This window comes from Lonchura striata, chromosome 1A (genome assembly GCF_050655825.1).
Source record: "Lonchura striata isolate lonStrDom1 chromosome 1A, ASM5065582v1, whole genome shotgun sequence".
NCBI classification, from domain to species: domain Eukaryota; kingdom Metazoa; phylum Chordata; class Aves; order Passeriformes; family Estrildidae; genus Lonchura; species Lonchura striata.
The window spans coordinates 3,554,160-3,570,805 of record NC_140741.1 but is presented as its reverse complement, the minus strand read 5'-3'; the positions used below and the strand labels follow the sequence as shown (position 1 = coordinate 3,570,805).

Here is a 16,646-nt window from a genome sequence, read left to right as displayed (position 1 = left end):
GCCTAAGTTTTCAGGAATAGTCAAACTGATATTTGAAGATAAGAAAATATATTATTTTCCACCAGTCCAGGATCTTCAAATCAATTAGCTGAAAATAAGAGCAGAATAAGGGTCAAAAATACAGGAAATGTTGCCCTCTAAACGATGCTGCAACCTAGCTGAGCTTTTTTTATTGAAACTTCTTGGGTTTGCATGAAGAATACTCACTAGCTTGCAGAAACAAGTGGTATGCGCTAGCCTGACAGTCGCTGAGGCGATGGAGACAATGTGAGCTGTACTCCCATACCCACGGGGTTTGTGACAAAACAGGCACGAGAAGTCTGCAGAGGAGACGTGGGACAACAAATAGTTGTGATGCGGAGCCCATCCCTCCTCCTAATCTCCCTGGCCAGTGAATGCCCAGTTCCTGCTCATGGCCTCACACGCCGGTTCCGCTCCCACGCCGGCTTTGTGCTCGGGGGCGAAGGGAAGCAGCGCTCGGGCAGCTCCCAGGTGCGGCGCTCCCGCAGCCAGCGGGGCGCCGGTCCGTACGTGCCGGCAGCGCCGGGGCTCGGAGCGCATCCCAGCCCCGGGATGAGCGCCCGGGACGGGACCGGCCGCCCCGCGCCTTCGGCTCGCCGCGCCCCGCGGCGCCCGGCCCCGCCACGCCGCCGCAGGATGGCGCTGTGAGCCCGCGGGACCGCCCGGGGCCGCCCGGGGCCGGGGCCGCGCCGCCTCCGTAGGGCCGGGACAGCGCTCCGGGCAGATCTCCGGGCACATCCCCGGGGCAGGACACCGGGCACATCCCCGGTGCAACGCTCCAGACAGATCTCGGGGCACATCCCCGGGGCAGGACACCGGGCACATGTCGGGGAACACCCCCGGGGCAGGACACCGGGCAGATGTCGGGGCACATCCCCGTGGCAGCGCATCCCCGCGTCACCCGCCCCTGCCACAATTTGGGTCCGCCGCCGCCCTCGGCATCGCCCGGCCCTGCCGCCCGCTTCGTTCCGTCCTGCAGGGAAGATCTTTGTGCATCCCGCTGCCCCGCCACCACATCCCCGCGACTCTTGTCAGGGACACATGACACTTAGTTTCCAAAAAGTTTCAAAAACCGAAAAAAAAGATTCACAGGTGGCGGGGGTGGTGGGGCTGTATAGTGAATGACGTTTTGGTGTCGGTCGAAGAATTTGGGAGGCAGCTGTGGGTAAAGTTATGGGGCTGTTGGAGACATGATTCTGCAAAAGAGAAACGTAAAATCAAAGTCTCACGGAGCATTGTGAGTTGGAAGTGTCCCACAAGGATCTTCAAAGTCCATCCCACAGACCTGCACAAGACAGCCCCAAGAATCACATCATGTGCCTGGGATTCCTGTGATTCTAAGAAACATGGCCTCATCTTTCAAAAAATTGGTTAAAAAATAATGGGGATGAAGAACAAAATAATCCTTATATTGGGTCAGGGGAAAAAAAAAAGAATAAATGTCATTTAAATACAAGGAAAAGAATGTGAAGGGAAGACTCGGCATTTTTTAAGGACAAATTGTCTGTAGTTGAGTACTGATGACAGTGTAACCAAGTGGACTGGAGGAGAGCTGGCTGCCTGCGGGAGCCGGAGTGCTGGTTATTAAAGAATGAAACTGAGGAATGCGGGAGGAAAAGAGCCAAACCGATCCACAGCAGAGGAATCGGAGCTGCCGATGGAGTGGGAAGTCTCGGCCGCCTTCGTCGCTACTGGGGGACGTGTTCTGAGCCCCCCTTTCCCGGCACGGCCCTTCTCTGTCTCGGTTCGCTTCCCTTCCCTTCCCAGGGACTGGCTTGGGGTCTCTGCACGATGCCTGGAGAGGAGCCTGTTCTTGTGGGCTCAGTGGGTGATGACAAGGTGCGGGCTGCCTTTGCTGTGGGAGTCTGAACGTGACCTGCGATTTCGCACTGCACCTCTTCAACCACGGCAGCCTGGCTGGCCTTTAAAGAAAATCCTTTGTTTTCTCCGTCAGGATAGATACTTGACGATGAAGTTCTATGTTCAGCCTCTTTTGCTTGCTTGTCACTGCCTGCTTTCCTTTCAGGCTTTCCTGGTGTGTGTTTAGCCGATTCTCTTTGAGAGATGCCTAGAGCCATCTGTGCTGACTGTTGCTACACGTATATGAATGTGTGGAGGGGAGGGCAGAGGTGCACGAGTTTTTCCGTATCTGTGTAACTCCCTGCAGCCCACAGACTTGTATCCGAGTGCTATTTAAGCGTGCAGATGCATGCAGATCTGTGCCTCCGGACAGGCACACATTGTGTAGTAGACTGGAACAGATAATTCCACAGAATGCAGGAATAAACAGAGCAGCTCAGAAATCAGTGAGGAAGAAAAATAGAAAAAGCGGAGAGAAAGAAATGAAAGGAAAAAAAAAATCCCAAAAACCAGAAAGAAAAGGAAGCCTCGCTTCATTGTTAGTGTCTCAACACAAAGTGAGGTTTTGTCCCGCCGATTAATCTCTCTAGAAGCAGCAAACTGACTATCCTAAGCTAGTGCTACAAGCTAAGTGTATCTGTTTCTCAAAGGAAGAAGCATAATCTCTTACTGAGGAAAATTATATCAAATTTGGTGGCAGGCATTAGTGTCCAGCAGGGTCAAACGGCCGAAGAAGTAGTCTGGACACATGTTGCTTTTAGGATACAGCTGCCAGCAAGTGGGGATTAACGCCTGCCTCTGTTTGTTTAGAAAGGAGAAAAAAAAAAAAAAAGGAGAAAAAAAAAAAAGAGAGAAAAAAAAATAGAAAAGTTTAACAGTTCCTTTTGTAAAGTCTGTACATTGCAAATCCAGCCGCGTTACCATACTAAAGGAAATGAAAAAATGCTTCGGTTTGGGAGGACGAGTCCTTTATTTCCCTTATTGGATACGTTTCATGTGTTTTCCCCAACACTTCTGCTTAAGGACATGCCTTTTGAAACACAAACACACGCACAGCTCGCACACGCACACACAGATAAGATATGTATTAGATCCTGACACATGCGGGGTGGAGGGAAGAGCGGGGGAGAGAGAGAGAGAGAGAGAGAGAGAGAGAGAGGGAGAAAGAGAAAGAGAGATCCTCCTACCTGGAGCCATAGATTGCAAGATACGTAGTGTTACCTGAGGAAGTCAGAACAAGTAAAAACAGATTGAACTTCAGGGCTCTATGAGGCAGTTGATCAAGATCAGTGCTTGCTCATTCTCTCCCTCAGACTGTCTGTCTTGGGGTTTTGTTTTACTGTTTTGAGCAGCCCTTTCCGTTTTTTCTTCCTCTTTAGCTTTAATATCGAAGCCGGTTTCGGTCACCATGGCTCTGGGAAGAGCTGCCTGTCTGCGCGGAGTTGACTTTTTACAGCTCGGCCGGCTTTGCTCCTGGGTAGCTTCAGCAATGCTCTTGACTGGGATTTAATCGACAAGATCAGTTCGGCTTTTTGTGCAATTTTTATGGCTCAGTCCATTTTCTAGATCATGCACAGAAACTTTCGGAAGTGGATTTTCTACGTGTTTCTATGCTTTGGAGTCATCTATGTCAAGTTAGGGTAAGTCCTTCTGCACGACAAATCTCCTTGGCTTTTGGGTCACGTTAGTGCGGAGTTGGGAGCAAAATACTGCAGAGGAGGGGGGAGAAAAAAAGGAAAAGAAAATATATTATTATTTCTCTCTCCGGCTCCGGGTGTCCAAGCGCCGGCAGCCCCCCGAAGCACGGCCGTCTCCCCCGGTCCCGGGCCATGCCCGGCGGCGGAGCGCTCCGCCCGCCCCGAGCCTGCGGGGAGCCGGTCGTGGGTGATGACGGATCCTTTTATTTTGTACTGCTTAAGCGAACTTAAATATTATCTCTGGCTTACAGTACCCTCAGAGGAAAAAAAAAAAAAAAAAAGGAAAAAGAAAAGGCAGCCTGACAGAGTTAACTCAGGCGCTGCTGCTGGGACAATAGAACAGAGCTGAGGTATTAGGCGAAAGGGGCGGGAGGAGGGGAATCCCTGCTCTGAACCTGCGCTCAGGGATTTGCTTTATGCAGGCCTAGACACAATTTGCGTTTCTATCCATCACACAGACGTGTTGAAATTAACTTGACAACTGGTCCGGCTACCTCTGCTCTGGTGCTCCCGGGAAGCCAAGCGGGCTGCGGCGAAGGGACCGGCCCGGGGCCCTGGAGGGTGCGGCAGGGGCTCCCGGGGAGCCCGCTGTTTGCTCCTCGCTGTTTGATCACCGCAATCGAGTGCATGCGGTTATTTCGGTTGCCAAGTTTCGCCCTCTTTCCCTCTGTCTCTCCCCCCAGTGCCTGTATGCCCTTATTAATATTGCTCGTCGCAGTAGGCTGACTTGAGTTGAATTTCCACATTCCTGAGCCCCAGCCGAGTCCTTACCTGTCGAACTACAAACCCTTTAAAGATCCTGTCTTTGCGGGATTTTTAATGCCTTTTTTTTTTTTTTTAATGATCAAGAATACATATGGTGAGTTGCAATCCAAAACCGCTCACTTCCCACCTTGAAATCAATACGTGGAAAGCAAAGGGCAGCTCCCAAAGGCAGGAGAACGGGCAGGCTGGAGCCCGGCCGGGGCAGCAGAGCGGGAGGGCGGCGGGGAGCGAGGCGCGGCCCGGCCCTGCCCGCCGGGACCCGCGGCCGCGGGCGCTGCTCCGCGCACGGTGCGCGGCGGCAGCGGCCACGTCCCCGCTGCCAGCAGCGCGGGCAGCGCTGGGAGGAGGGGGCGAGGAGAGGGAGGGAATCTGCGAGAGGGAGCTCGCCAGAGCCGAGGATTAAGGTTAAACAGCGGGGGGGAGGAATTAAACCGGGCTCCTCGGCGATGAGAAAGGGAGCGGCAGGCTCTGTATAGCCCACCAGGAGCTCCCGCAGCCGCTGGCAGCAAGGGCAGAGCTGTCCCATTTTCAGGGTGCCGGCGGGACCCGCAGGCCGCTTCCCGGAGGGCTCCCAGCGGGTTGCTCGGCGGGCACCAGCCGGCTCGCATCCCTTTGGGTTTGCTTATTTAGGTATTTCTGGCACGGCTCTCGGCCCGCCCCTGCAGCCGCAGGTGCCGCCGCGGGGCCGGCGGAGCAGGGCGCTGCCCCGCTGGCGACCCGCGGAGGATGCGCGGATGCGGAAGGGGCACGGCCTAGGCGCTGCCCTCTGCCCTGCCGGTGGGGAGCCCTCGTCCGCCCCTGCCCCGGCTGAGCCGCTTGCCCGGGGGTAGCTCCAAATCCTTCCTGCTGGAGACAGGTCCTTTCAGTGCTCTAACCTTTGCGGGGCCGAGAACCTGCGCCGCCCTTTGTCATAGCCGGGGGCGGCAGCGATGGGCTCTGTCCCCCTCTAGGCTCGTATTGCCGGGTGTAGTGAATTTGCTGAGGCTGTATATCCACAAATAAAGCGATGACAGGGTACCCGATCTACTTCAGTAGTGTGAGGACTTTGTACAGCACGCCACTCACAGAGAGGTAGGCGAGCTCAAGGAAAACGCTTTGCAAAATGAGGGCAATGGTACAGCTACTGCTTTCGCTGCGACCGAAGGGAACAGAGGATTGTTGCAGCCTGGAAGGCAGATCTGTCTTCGAAATTGATTTTGGCTGTTTTAGAAGGGGAGTCAAAGCAAAAATCACAAGAATGCTGTTGGACTGAGCCTGGAAGTGAAACTGAGAGGACATCAGGAACAGTAAAAGCCTTTGCAGAAACTCTATCAGATCCATCACCATGCCTGTAAGGCGATGAGGATACTTCACTTTCTCTGAACAATAGGAGAGAAATTTGCTCTGAGATCCAGGGCTACTTCTAGGCTAGGCATGTGGGGTGCAATTATTTCCTCTTTCATCAGCCACTGGAACTACCATTTTGTTGAAACCATATCCTTTGGGTGTAATGATGCCTTTTCTGGTGAGCTCTTTGCTTTGAAAAGGGGGAGGTGAAGGTGGATAAGATGTCTTCCAGGGCATTCGGTTGATTTTCAGCGGGAAGGAGAGAGCCGTCGTGTCAACCACGGCAAGGAGGGGAGTCTTAGCAGGTTGTTTTTTTTGGTTTGTTTTTTGTGGGTTCTTGTTGATTTTTTTTTTTTCCTGTTGAGAGTACGTCTTCGTGTCTTAGTAAAACGTGCTAAAAGCTCCACTTTCGGTGGCAAACATGACGCCGAGGGGAGAGAAAGTAACGCGATACATAAGCGGTTGGGCGGGCCGGGGTGTTGCATGGAGTGACATGGCAGGATTCCATAAAGAAGCCACTATCACCTCCAGCTAGGAGAAGAGAGCAGGTCCCACTCAAGTAGTCCTTCCTCTAGGGGATCTTCTGTCGTTCCTGTTTCTATTTCCGGTCCCCCAGATTGCTGGAGAAACAGGGGTAAGATGAAGCATCCCTTAATATTTCTGTCGATGACGTTTCCAGGCACCGAAGCATTAAGTATCTGCAGCCTTGCTGACTTCATGTAACCCCCCACGATAAAAGGTCACATCAAATATTGACCTCAGGCAGGATTGAAACAGAAATATTTTCGGCCAAGATCACAGAGCATTGGACTACCGTTTAATTCGGATACCGTTTTAATTATTAAATACGTCAGAAATTTAAAATTACAGCAGTACTACAGATGCGAATGACAGCGGAAGCTCTGGGTATGAGTGATGCGTCTTTTGGAAAGATGAAGTCGTGGGCAATACCCAGATCGGAGATCTGGGGGCAAACCCCACCCTTTTTCCTCTTTATTCTGGAGGAAAAGAAAGGTAACAGCCGGTCAGCTCCAAAGGAAGAGGGGAAGACCCCCCCATTTTCCCGCGGAGAGAGGGTCACTATGACGTTAGAGGGATGCGGGCGGCGGGAGCTGGCGCTGCCCAAGGGAGCAACCAAAGGTGTCGGCACCCCTTTGAGGGGCGGCAGGGAGGCTTCTGTCGTGCCCCATCCGAGCTGAGGGCGCATAGGGCTCCGGACGTCGGGGACCCCGGCCCGTTGTGGGACGGCCGGAGCACTCCGCTTCCCGGGACCCCCAGGGATGCTGCGGCGTGGAACGTGAGAGCCGGTCCCTCTCTCCTCCCCTACGGCGAAGTTCTCCTTGGCTCTGCGACGTTTGCGGTAAAGGCCAACGAAATCCCGCTGCCCTCGCCGTGCCCGGTGCTGTCCGGGTTGGCTCTGCCTCGTCGGCCCTCGGCAACAGCGGCCGGAGCTCAGCCTCGCCGGCGGGCAGCACGTGGAGCGCCGGGAGCCGCGGCGAGGCCCCGGGAGGAGACCGCCGGTGTCCGCCCGGAGCACGGGGCTGCCCCGCCGTCCCACCGGTGGGACCGTACCCTCCCGGCCCTTGCCCGGGCACCTCTCGTTGTGCTGCCGCCGCCCCCTTCCCTGCTCTCCCACCGCTCATTCTGAGCTCATTGCCCTCTTTGCCCCGGCGCTGGGCGTGCAGCTCGATGAGATGCAGCTGGCGCACGGTTCCGCCCAGAAAGGACGCGCTGTGCTGCCCGCCTGGCGCATCTTCCCGGCTTCCGACGTGCCCTTCTGCCGGGTGAAAAAGGAACCGCGGCTGGGAATAGAGAGATAATAGTAGAGGGGAAAAAAACCCCCAAAAAACCCAAAAAAAGGCAGACAATTTATTAGTGCCTGCCCGACTATAGTGTCGGCAACCATTTCAGTGTAATTCTGTCCCATTTTGTCCAAAACACATCTGTTTGTGGAAGAAGGAGCGACAGATGCTGAAGTGCCCATAAAAGACGTTAGCGACCATACCTCTTTTCCAGTGTGACATTTTACTGGAGAGAATGTTTCCATCTTCAATCAACAAAATGAGTATGGTTCTCTCTGCCCCGGCTGACATATGTATAGAAACCACTTGAATGGAATTTTCAAGGTTATTCTCATTATCATCGTCATAATATTCACCTTCCTCCTCATCATCATTCATCATCAATAATTTTTCACCATAATAACCGGTTTTAGAATAAAAATTAACTCCCCGAAAAGAAACTGCACGGTTCGGTTTCTTTATACAACTTTTCTTCCACATCTGTGGATAAAGTCCGTTTCGACCTGAAAATTATGAAAATAGGCAAACCATCTTCGTTTCAGGTGGAGTGGGTCAAATTTTGCCAGCACAAGTCCGAAGTTTTCCAGTGCCAGTGCCAACTTTTATTTGCATTTTTACAGTTCGCTGTCCCCCTCCTTCCCCCATACTCCAGGCACATCTTTAAAAGCAGACGCACATTTAAATACCTATCCGAAGTGAACAAATGCTAGAAATAAAACATTCAAAGTGGCTACTCGTTCTCCTGGTTTCACGTTCAGCAGAGTTGCCCCAGCCATGTGTCTAGCAGGGAAAAGGGCACTGAGGAGATACACATCTCTAACTCTTTCACTATATATAGACTTGCATGTACACTTACAGGAGGATAAATACGTCCATTTTAGAATCTTAAAAAATTTTAAATAAGACGGTTCTGGGATGTAAATAATCGTTGAAAGGCTTAAGCTTCCGTCTCTTGTTAATCGAGATCAGCGTTTCTCGAAAGGACATTGACTGCCCCAACGTCTGTGCTGAACTTGCAGATGAAAGTGGTTAAAGCAACCAAACCCCGAGAAGATTTTTATCGCATATTGAGCGGCATACAACGTTTTTACACCAGTTCTGCAATTCCCAGTCCATCTGAGGACATATTTCGTTGTGTCGCTGGGACAGCTGCACCCATGTTCTGGGGCTGGTTAACTGGAGGAGGTGTTACCGGGGCGTTCGGTAGAGCTCTTAGCCACGACATCTTCAGTCAATAGGCAATTAACCCGAGACGAATATTTACAGACCGAGGACACTTCGGAGCCTGGTTCTCGTTCGTTTCAGCTGCATTTCAGTCCAAGTGTCTTCGGTGGCCGTTTATTTTTCGGGTTCGTTTTCAAACCCAGCCCCCGTACCCGCAGCGCACGTATGGCAGCATCTCTCTCAGCACTTCCGAAATCAAGGACGGACGCCCAACAATGCAGGGGAAGAGCGAGTGCCTCCTGCACGCCTGGGGCTGCTCGGGGCTCAGGCCCGCCGGAGAAGGAAGGGTCGAGCATCTCTTTGCCGCAGGGCGCGGCGGTGCCAAGGGGCAGGAGTCGCTCGGCTCAGAGGGAAGGCGGGGGAGAGGCAGCAAACCTGCCGGGAAACGCCTCTTCGGACTTGCATCTTCTCGGAAACGAGAGATGCGGAGGGAAGAGAGGAGACGAAAGCTCTTCCTGCGAGAGCTGTGGGGAGCCGGGAGCCGCTGGCAGCCGCCCCCCGCTCGCTCCCTGCAGCGCCTGTTCCACACTAGTCCTTTCCCTTCGCTGCTCTCCCGCGAAACCCAATCTCGCCAGGAAGCTAGGAGTGTGCATGTCTTTATTTCTCACGCAGTAAGGCTATGACTACATATATGTTCCTTTTTTTCTTGACGTTGCTCCTGAAATCGAACTCTAATTTTTAACATCGGGGGAACAGCAACAGCCATACCCCCGCTGAGGCTGGAGGGAAGGCGGAATCCTTCGATGGAACCGGGACAGCCGGCCACAATAAAGAAAATAGCAGAGAGTGGAGTTGGAAGCTCGTTCAGCCTCTCCTAGGGCGAGCTGAGGGTGCCACGGCAGAAACAGGGAACTCTCAGCCCACGGAGCGCTGATGGGGGTGGGGACGGGGGGGGAGTTAAAAATGCCCCACGGAGCGCGAAATGAGCGCTTGACGGGCGAGGCGTACGGAGAGGGCTCGGCCAGGGAGCACGGATTCATTGCAGCCCGGGCTCGATCAGTGTCTTTCCATTGTCATCCTCCCCCTAAAAAAAAAAAAAAAAAAAAAAAAAAGGGAGAGGGAGAGGAGAAAAAAGTAGGCGGATTGCAGTGACTGACTGCCCAATGGCAGCCCCGGGCCTCAGGAGAGTTACAGAGAGGGAGAGAGAGAGAGAGAGAGGCACTTTCTGCCATCCAAATCCCTTAAACCATCCTCATTCCGACACGAGAACCCACTGTAACAACTTCCAACCACTGAGACATGACAGGCAGGAGCCCAGAGGCAGCAGCAGCAGCAAGAGCAGCAAGAGCAGCAGCACACACTCTGCACAGGGAGCAGCATTAGCACCAGGGGAATACTACACACAACAATACAAACAAACAAACAAACAAACAGACAAAGCCCCCCCAAGCCCAAGGGACTGGATTCCAACTCAGATTCAAGCCACAGCTGACACCAAAAAGGGTGGGGAATTACGACCAGGGGGGGCCAGAAAGGAATAACCAAGGAAGCGAACTCAAGAGTGTAAACGGGATTCAGCCATGATCCTTTTTTCTTCTCGCAGTGTGTTACTCTCAGTGTATTACCCTCAGATTTTCCTCATCCTTACCAGTGGGAGTTACCTGTAAGTGATCCAGATTTTTTTTTTTTTTTCCAAATACTGTTTGCAATGCCCCCGCTAGCAGCTACCTAGGGGCAATGCGCAGAGCGAGCAGAGGGAGCCGGGAGAAGCCAGCACGGGCAGCAGCTCCGTGCGGTGCGTGGTGGTGAGGATGGTGGTGGTGGTGGCGGCGGAGGAGGAGGAGATGCTGTGCTGGTGGCGGTGCTGGCGCTGCTGGTCGGACCCCGCCGGGGGAAGGGACGCACCGCCAGGTAACTCCCGGGGCTGCCCCGCCGGCGAGGCCGGGGCCCGGCGTGCCCGCAGCGGGGGCGGCGCACCTGGGAGGGCGGCGGGGCAACGGGACGCGGAGCGGCCGGCGTCTCCCCTGGGGACTCCGACCCCGACTCCTCCTCCTGCCAAAGCGGAGATGGGCATCGCTTCGCGCCCGTCGGGGGAAGGCTGTTTGCGTGCCGAGGTCCCCGGCAGCGCGGGGCTGCCGCAAGCCGGCGGCGAGCGCCCAGCCCGGGCCGCCCGCGGAGAGTCCCCGCCGCCGAGGCGCTCGCCGGCCGGCTGCTTTCGCTCCGGAGGGATCTCCAGTCCCGCAGCTAGAGCTGGCTCCAGGACTTTTTCCTTGTGAGGAAGGGGGTGGAGGTAGGGGTGGGGGAAATGAGAGTCGGTGGGTGGGACTGCGAGGAATTTCGGTCTCTTTTTTTAATATCTATATCTGTATCTATCGTTGCGGTGGATAAGAAGCGGCTGGGCTAGTCCGTGAGGGCTGCGGAGAGAGTGTCCGCCGTCGTTCTCCCGCGGGTCCCCCGGCAGGTCTCCGTGCCGCCTCGGGGTGGCGGGGGTGGTGGGCCGGGGTCCCCGCGCCGGCCGTGGGGGAGCCGGGCCCGTCCGGGACCGCAGCCGGAGTCCGGAGGGGCTGCCGGGGACCTGGCGAGGGCTCCTGCCCTCCTGCGCTCCGGAGGAGACCGTACCGCGCCGCGGGGCAGCCGTGCGGAGAGGAGGGCGCTGCGGCGGCAGGTACCCGGCGGAGGGAGCCGCTTTAAAATCGGGGCGCCTTCTCCCTCCCTTGAGCATCCCCCAGCCTCGGGGCAAGGGTCTCCTTGCCGGAACGCGGGGGTCGGGCCCGGAGCAGCTCCGGGGCGGTTCGGAGCCTGCCCAGGCTGCCGGGGCTGCGGCAGAGGGGCTCACCCCTGTGGGTGATGGGGAACCCCATCTCGGCATCCTCGGCCCCGCATTTATATCTGCTGCCGGGGTCGGACGGATTTCCCTGCTCTCCTTCCTCCAAGCCAGACTCAGTATTTTGTGCCCCGACGGATGCGAATTTGAGGTCTTATCCCTGAACTGTACGTGGATTTATATATATTTTGGGTTTTGGTTTTTTTTGCTCTGTGTGTGCGCAGAAGAGCACATGCACATAAACAAGCACGTGTGCGTGTGTTCGTCCGTGTGTGTGTCCGTCTATTTTCTGTGGGCTATGGAAAAGACATATCCTACTGCTATGGGAGAAAAGTAGGAATAAACACGCCCATAAAAAGAAACGAAAAGCCTATTTCTACATTCTTAATTCTTAATGAAATGCACATGTCTTGGCCACCGATTTATAAAAGAGCTTAGATTTATGGAAGCACGTTAGATTAATTCAACCAGGGCTGCCTGTTTCTATTCATAGGAGGGATATATCTGCTGCGTAGGTGACCAATAGCTTGTAAAAAAGCTTGCCGTGCTATCTTTGGTTGGTTGGGTTTTTTTTGTGGTTATTATTTTTTTATACAGGAGGAAGGAGTCGTAATAAATAAATAAATACACCCTTTTAATATAAGCGTAGCCATATTTTTCTCAAAACCGTAGGAAATTACTATCCTACAAAGTTTTCCTTCTATAAATAGTTCAAATCTTAAAACAAAAGTTTGCAACCGCACACCAGATGCTGGGATGCTGGCGGTTTCCCTTGCTGTGTGACATAATTATAAGGTCCGAAAGCAAAAGCTATAGAAGTATAATAATAATACTAAGGCGACTGCTGAGGGGAAATACAAGGGAAGCAATGCCTGCTTTATTTAAAGCCAACTGCTTGTGGATCTTTTGAGCACTGCCCCGCGACAATAAGTTGTGGCGGATAAATAATGCTCTCTCGCCTTTCCCTGAGCCGCCCCCAGTTCATCCCCTCCGCGGCAGGTCACTCGGAGCTGGACCCGCGGAGCTGGAGCCGAGGTGGCTATTGCAGCCCAGCAGAGCAGAAGCGAAAGGGATCAGGAGGTGAAAGCCAACAAAGCGGAGCCTCAAAGCGACGCCCACCTCCCTCCCTCCATCCATCACTCCGGAGGGACGGAGCCGGCTGCTTTCCCGGGGAGAAAGCGCGCACGGGGCCGCTGGGGACAGGGTCCCCCAGACCCGACCCCCCCGGTTCTCCTCCGTACCACCCCCGGCACCAGCCCCCGGCTGCACTTGCTCCTTTGCCACTGTGTCCCCCCGGTCCCTCCCGGCGAGCGGGGGCAGCCGCGGCAGAGACGGGGGCTGCGGTGCTTCGCCTCCAAGCGAGAAGAAAGAGGAGTTATTTCAGTGCTTAATGGAGAGTAGCCTATTGAACTTGTCGTGTTTGTCTGGTGGGAAAATATACTTCTCTGCCTTACTAATGCTAGCTTTTGAAGATTAAAGCATAGTAGAGTCTGTTGGAGCATTATCTGCTGGTGTCTGTTTCTGCTACCCTCGCCCTCCGGAGGGGAGGATGCTTCCCAAGCTGCTATTTAGTGAACTCTCAGGGATTGTCAATGGTTATGTTAATTTTCCCCTGAGATCTCTATCCTCTTTTGGCTATGGGAACGACTCCTTGGCTTCTGCATTGCTGCTCCTTCAGGGACAGAGGGGGTGAGTTTCAGGGGGCAGGCAAGTGGAGTGCGGGGTGTCCGTGCTCAGTCTTACTTGGTGCAGGGAATGCAGGCCGGGGGAGATGGGATGCTACCCGATTATTCTGTGAGAAAACCTGTCAACAAAAATCCCACCAGATTTTTCTGAATGGAAAAGGCAATGGTGAAATGAAATGAAATAATGAAATGAAATGGAATGGGCACCACACCTCAGTGTCGTTTGTGCTGGGAAGAAAGTTAAATTATGGTCAACTACATCCAAAATTAATTTAAAACCCGACTCCTTTATAAAATTGATTTATATATTGTAAGTGTGCTATCTGATAAAGTCATCTTCTTCAGTGTGCTTGCCTGGTAACCTTTGGCCTGTTGAGGCACTGTGAACATTTTTACAACCAGAAGAAATTAGTGTCTGCCTCTCTGAAAAAGAAAACCGACTATAGCTCCAATAGCTGATGCATTTAAATGGTATATTAAATTTTGGTAATCCAATTAAATATTTAAAGTATAAAGCTGCCATTAAATAATATCAGTGTAATTAGCATAAACCTCTAAACGCCAGGATTATGCAGAACACTGGCACTGTTTCTTGCAGTGGATGTGAGAGCGTGCATGTGTCTGTACACATACACATATTCAGCTGCTTCTAAAGAAGATTGTGCTCGTCAGTTTTCCACTGGTGCACCTCTTTTACTGTTCATCTTATTTAGTGCAGGATCCATTCACCAGCAACATGAGAGTTGGTTCTGACAAAGCTTATTTGGGGATTATCTGCTAGCACATAGATACAGTTAATTCAGTTCTTTGCTATGAAGTGATTTGGAATAATTCTTAACAGAGTTTGTGTATATGTAGTAATAGCAGAACAAATGTTCAAAGCAAATACATTTTCTAACACCATAGCACAGCAAATAATTTATATTGGTGAGTAGATATCACTGCTTGGTTAGGAAATGTAGAGGAAGAAAATTCCTCTGCAAGTTTTGCATTTGTTCTGCTGGTGCTTCCACATCCTTATAATTCAATATCCTTAACAACAGGGCTTCTCAACACTTGTGGGAAGCAGATTAGAAGGAATGCAGATTGTTCATATGCCTACAGAAAAGTGGTCATGCCTAATCCCTAAAGATTAGGACTGCTGGAGAGAGTCCCTGGAGTTTACTTCTGGAGGGAGCTGCACAGGTAGAGACAGAGCCCTCAAGGGGGTAGTGGGCACAGCTTCACCAGCAGTGCCAAGCAGCCTGGCTGATGCTCCTGCTTTAGCTGGTGCAGTCAGAGTTACACAGGCTGGCCCACTCTTCCTAGCCTGGTTAGATCAGGGCAGGATCCACTTCCACGATTAAGTTGGCTGTTAAAGGGATGGGTTGTCTCTGGCTCAGTCACTGAGCTGCAGTGGAAATCCATCATTTCCCTGCTTTTGCACCTTGCTCATTTTATAACTGAGACTTTAGGGGAAGCTTGCTCTCTCAGCTCTAGTTATGCAGTGTACAATGCCCAAGGAGAGCTCTGCTGTTATATTCTCCTTTTACGTGGTACTGTGATAATGATCCTCTATAAGAGGATTTGTAAGAGGACTTCCCTCCACTTCACCATCCCTCGAAGGTGTGTTCACTTATAGACAGAACAGGTCAGTCTTCAAAGAGTATCAAGTATTTTCAGGCTCATCTAAAGCTAATGCTTTTGCTCAGCAGAAAAGAGAAAGATAAAGGGTATTTTTATGCTGGACTGCCATAAACTTGGCTTACCTGCCTGACACAGGAAATTTCCATGTATTGAAGCAGCTACACAAAGATGGGAGAATGATTGTGCTATGATTTCTTGGTGGCTCTAGGAGGTAAAGTCCAGCATCTCACTGAGACCCAGAATAAAATACCCTGTCTAAATTCAGAGAGCTCTGGTAAATCTGTGACTGGCCACTCCTCTCCACTCCTCTCCTCTCAAGCACTCAAGTCCTGAATATCCTTGGATCCAAATGCATTTGGATGAAGGCAACTCTCTCAATCCTTTGCAACAATCAGGTTCCAGGAATTAGATGTTTAGTACACCTGGAAATCACAAAATTTAATTACTTTAGAAATTAAAAGGAAAGGTGGCAGGATCCAGAATGTGTAGGATGACAGCATGGAATTACTACATATGTTGTCTTACTAACATAAAATAAAAAGTGGGTAAAAAGCAATATGAAATATTCAGATGAATGGGTAAGGATGAATACAGATGTGTTTGCATATTAAACACCCAACAAGGCCAATCCCTCAGAATAGAGTCTTTCAAAGAAGGTGTTAAAGAGCTAAACAAAATGACCAGCAATTATGCAGTTAGACTAACAACCACCTTTTTTGCAATGGGAAAAGCACCATATGTACCTGGCAATGTGGCATGCTGAGGGTAGAATGCTGGCACATGCTTTGTCAGTGCACGGGACTGGGGCTGAAATGCAGTGAGAGAGCCTCCTGACCCCAAAATATAGTTTAACCCTCCAGTCCTCCCAAGTTAGCCCAAGCAACAAAAACCTAGCTGTAGATCAAAGGAGTTCTTCAGATATGCTGACACTATGAGTTACAGAATTGGTTAATGTTGCAAGCCCAGTTTCTACCCTTTGTGGACTCTCACCAGTGCCTTTCATGGCTGCTGGCAAAGCATGTCTACCTGTTAATTACCTGACAGATGAATTTTTGCAATACAATTCACCTGTCTATTTGGTTCTTCTCATGATATTTGCTCTTTATCCCTTGATGCTCCACTGCTCTTCTGTAGAGCATCTCTCCAGCCTACCCCAGCTATGTAATTTGCACAGTGTTACAGTAAAACTCTACATGGAAGGGTTCTATGAAAGCCAGACAGCAAAATCTCCATGTTTTTTTTTTTGTTCTGGAATTGTGCCATGCACGTGTGAACAGCCCATCAATGAGCTGATGAAACTTGTCACTGAAAGCTTCAGGTTTACAAGCCCAGAATTATGTAGGAGGATAAGAAAGTCCAGGAATGTAGGCACAGGAGTACTCTGGAAGAAAAGCCAAGGAAGGCATGTTTCTGGAGAATGTCTTTCAGTCTTTTAAGGGTTATTAGAACTTTCTCCTCTTTTGCTGTCCCTTCAGTCCTCCCCCAAATGTAGATCTGTTTTCTCTCCATTGTTGATAGCTGCATAGGACTTGCTGTTAACTTCTTACTCGGAAGTTAATTCCTATGTATTTGCATTTTCTGCAACACATGCCTAAGGAACTTTGCAAATTCTGCATTAGCAAAAATGGAAAGAAATTCTGGATAAAGAGACTTAAATACTTGACCAGTAGGTTTTTCTGTCTGTATGCATTTCTATGACTTCTCCCTTCCCTTACTGCCAAAATGTTTTTAGGACAAATCTTTAGATAACATGCTGAGTTGTTTCTTCTATTCTTTTCTCTTGGGCTTTCTTTCTAGAAGTCAGTTTTCTGGATGGAGCTGAACGTTTGCTGCCTTATTCAGTTCTAACAGGGTATGGGCTGTTTTACTGAAGTTA

General features: G+C 51.6%; 1 protein-coding gene across 5 annotated transcripts in view; it reads left to right on the top strand.

The window, feature by feature from the left end:
- Positions 1-895: 895 nt before the first annotated feature.
- WNT7B (Wnt family member 7B) overlaps positions 896-16,646 on the top strand; it is a 94,191-nt gene continuing 78,440 nt past the window's right edge. The window contains exon 1 of one of the 5 annotated variants that reach the window (XM_021529927.4): positions 896-3,521. In XM_021529927.4, the coding sequence (XP_021385602.1) occupies positions 3,451-3,521 (71 nt within the window). In that variant the 5' untranslated portion in view covers positions 896-3,450. Of the gene's footprint in view, positions 3,522-4,674; positions 10,299-10,439; positions 10,547-10,778; positions 10,926-16,646 lie in introns of those variants that run through there. The other 4 variants (XM_021529925.3, XM_077783252.2, XM_077783251.2 and 1 more) reach the window with 4 other exon arrangements.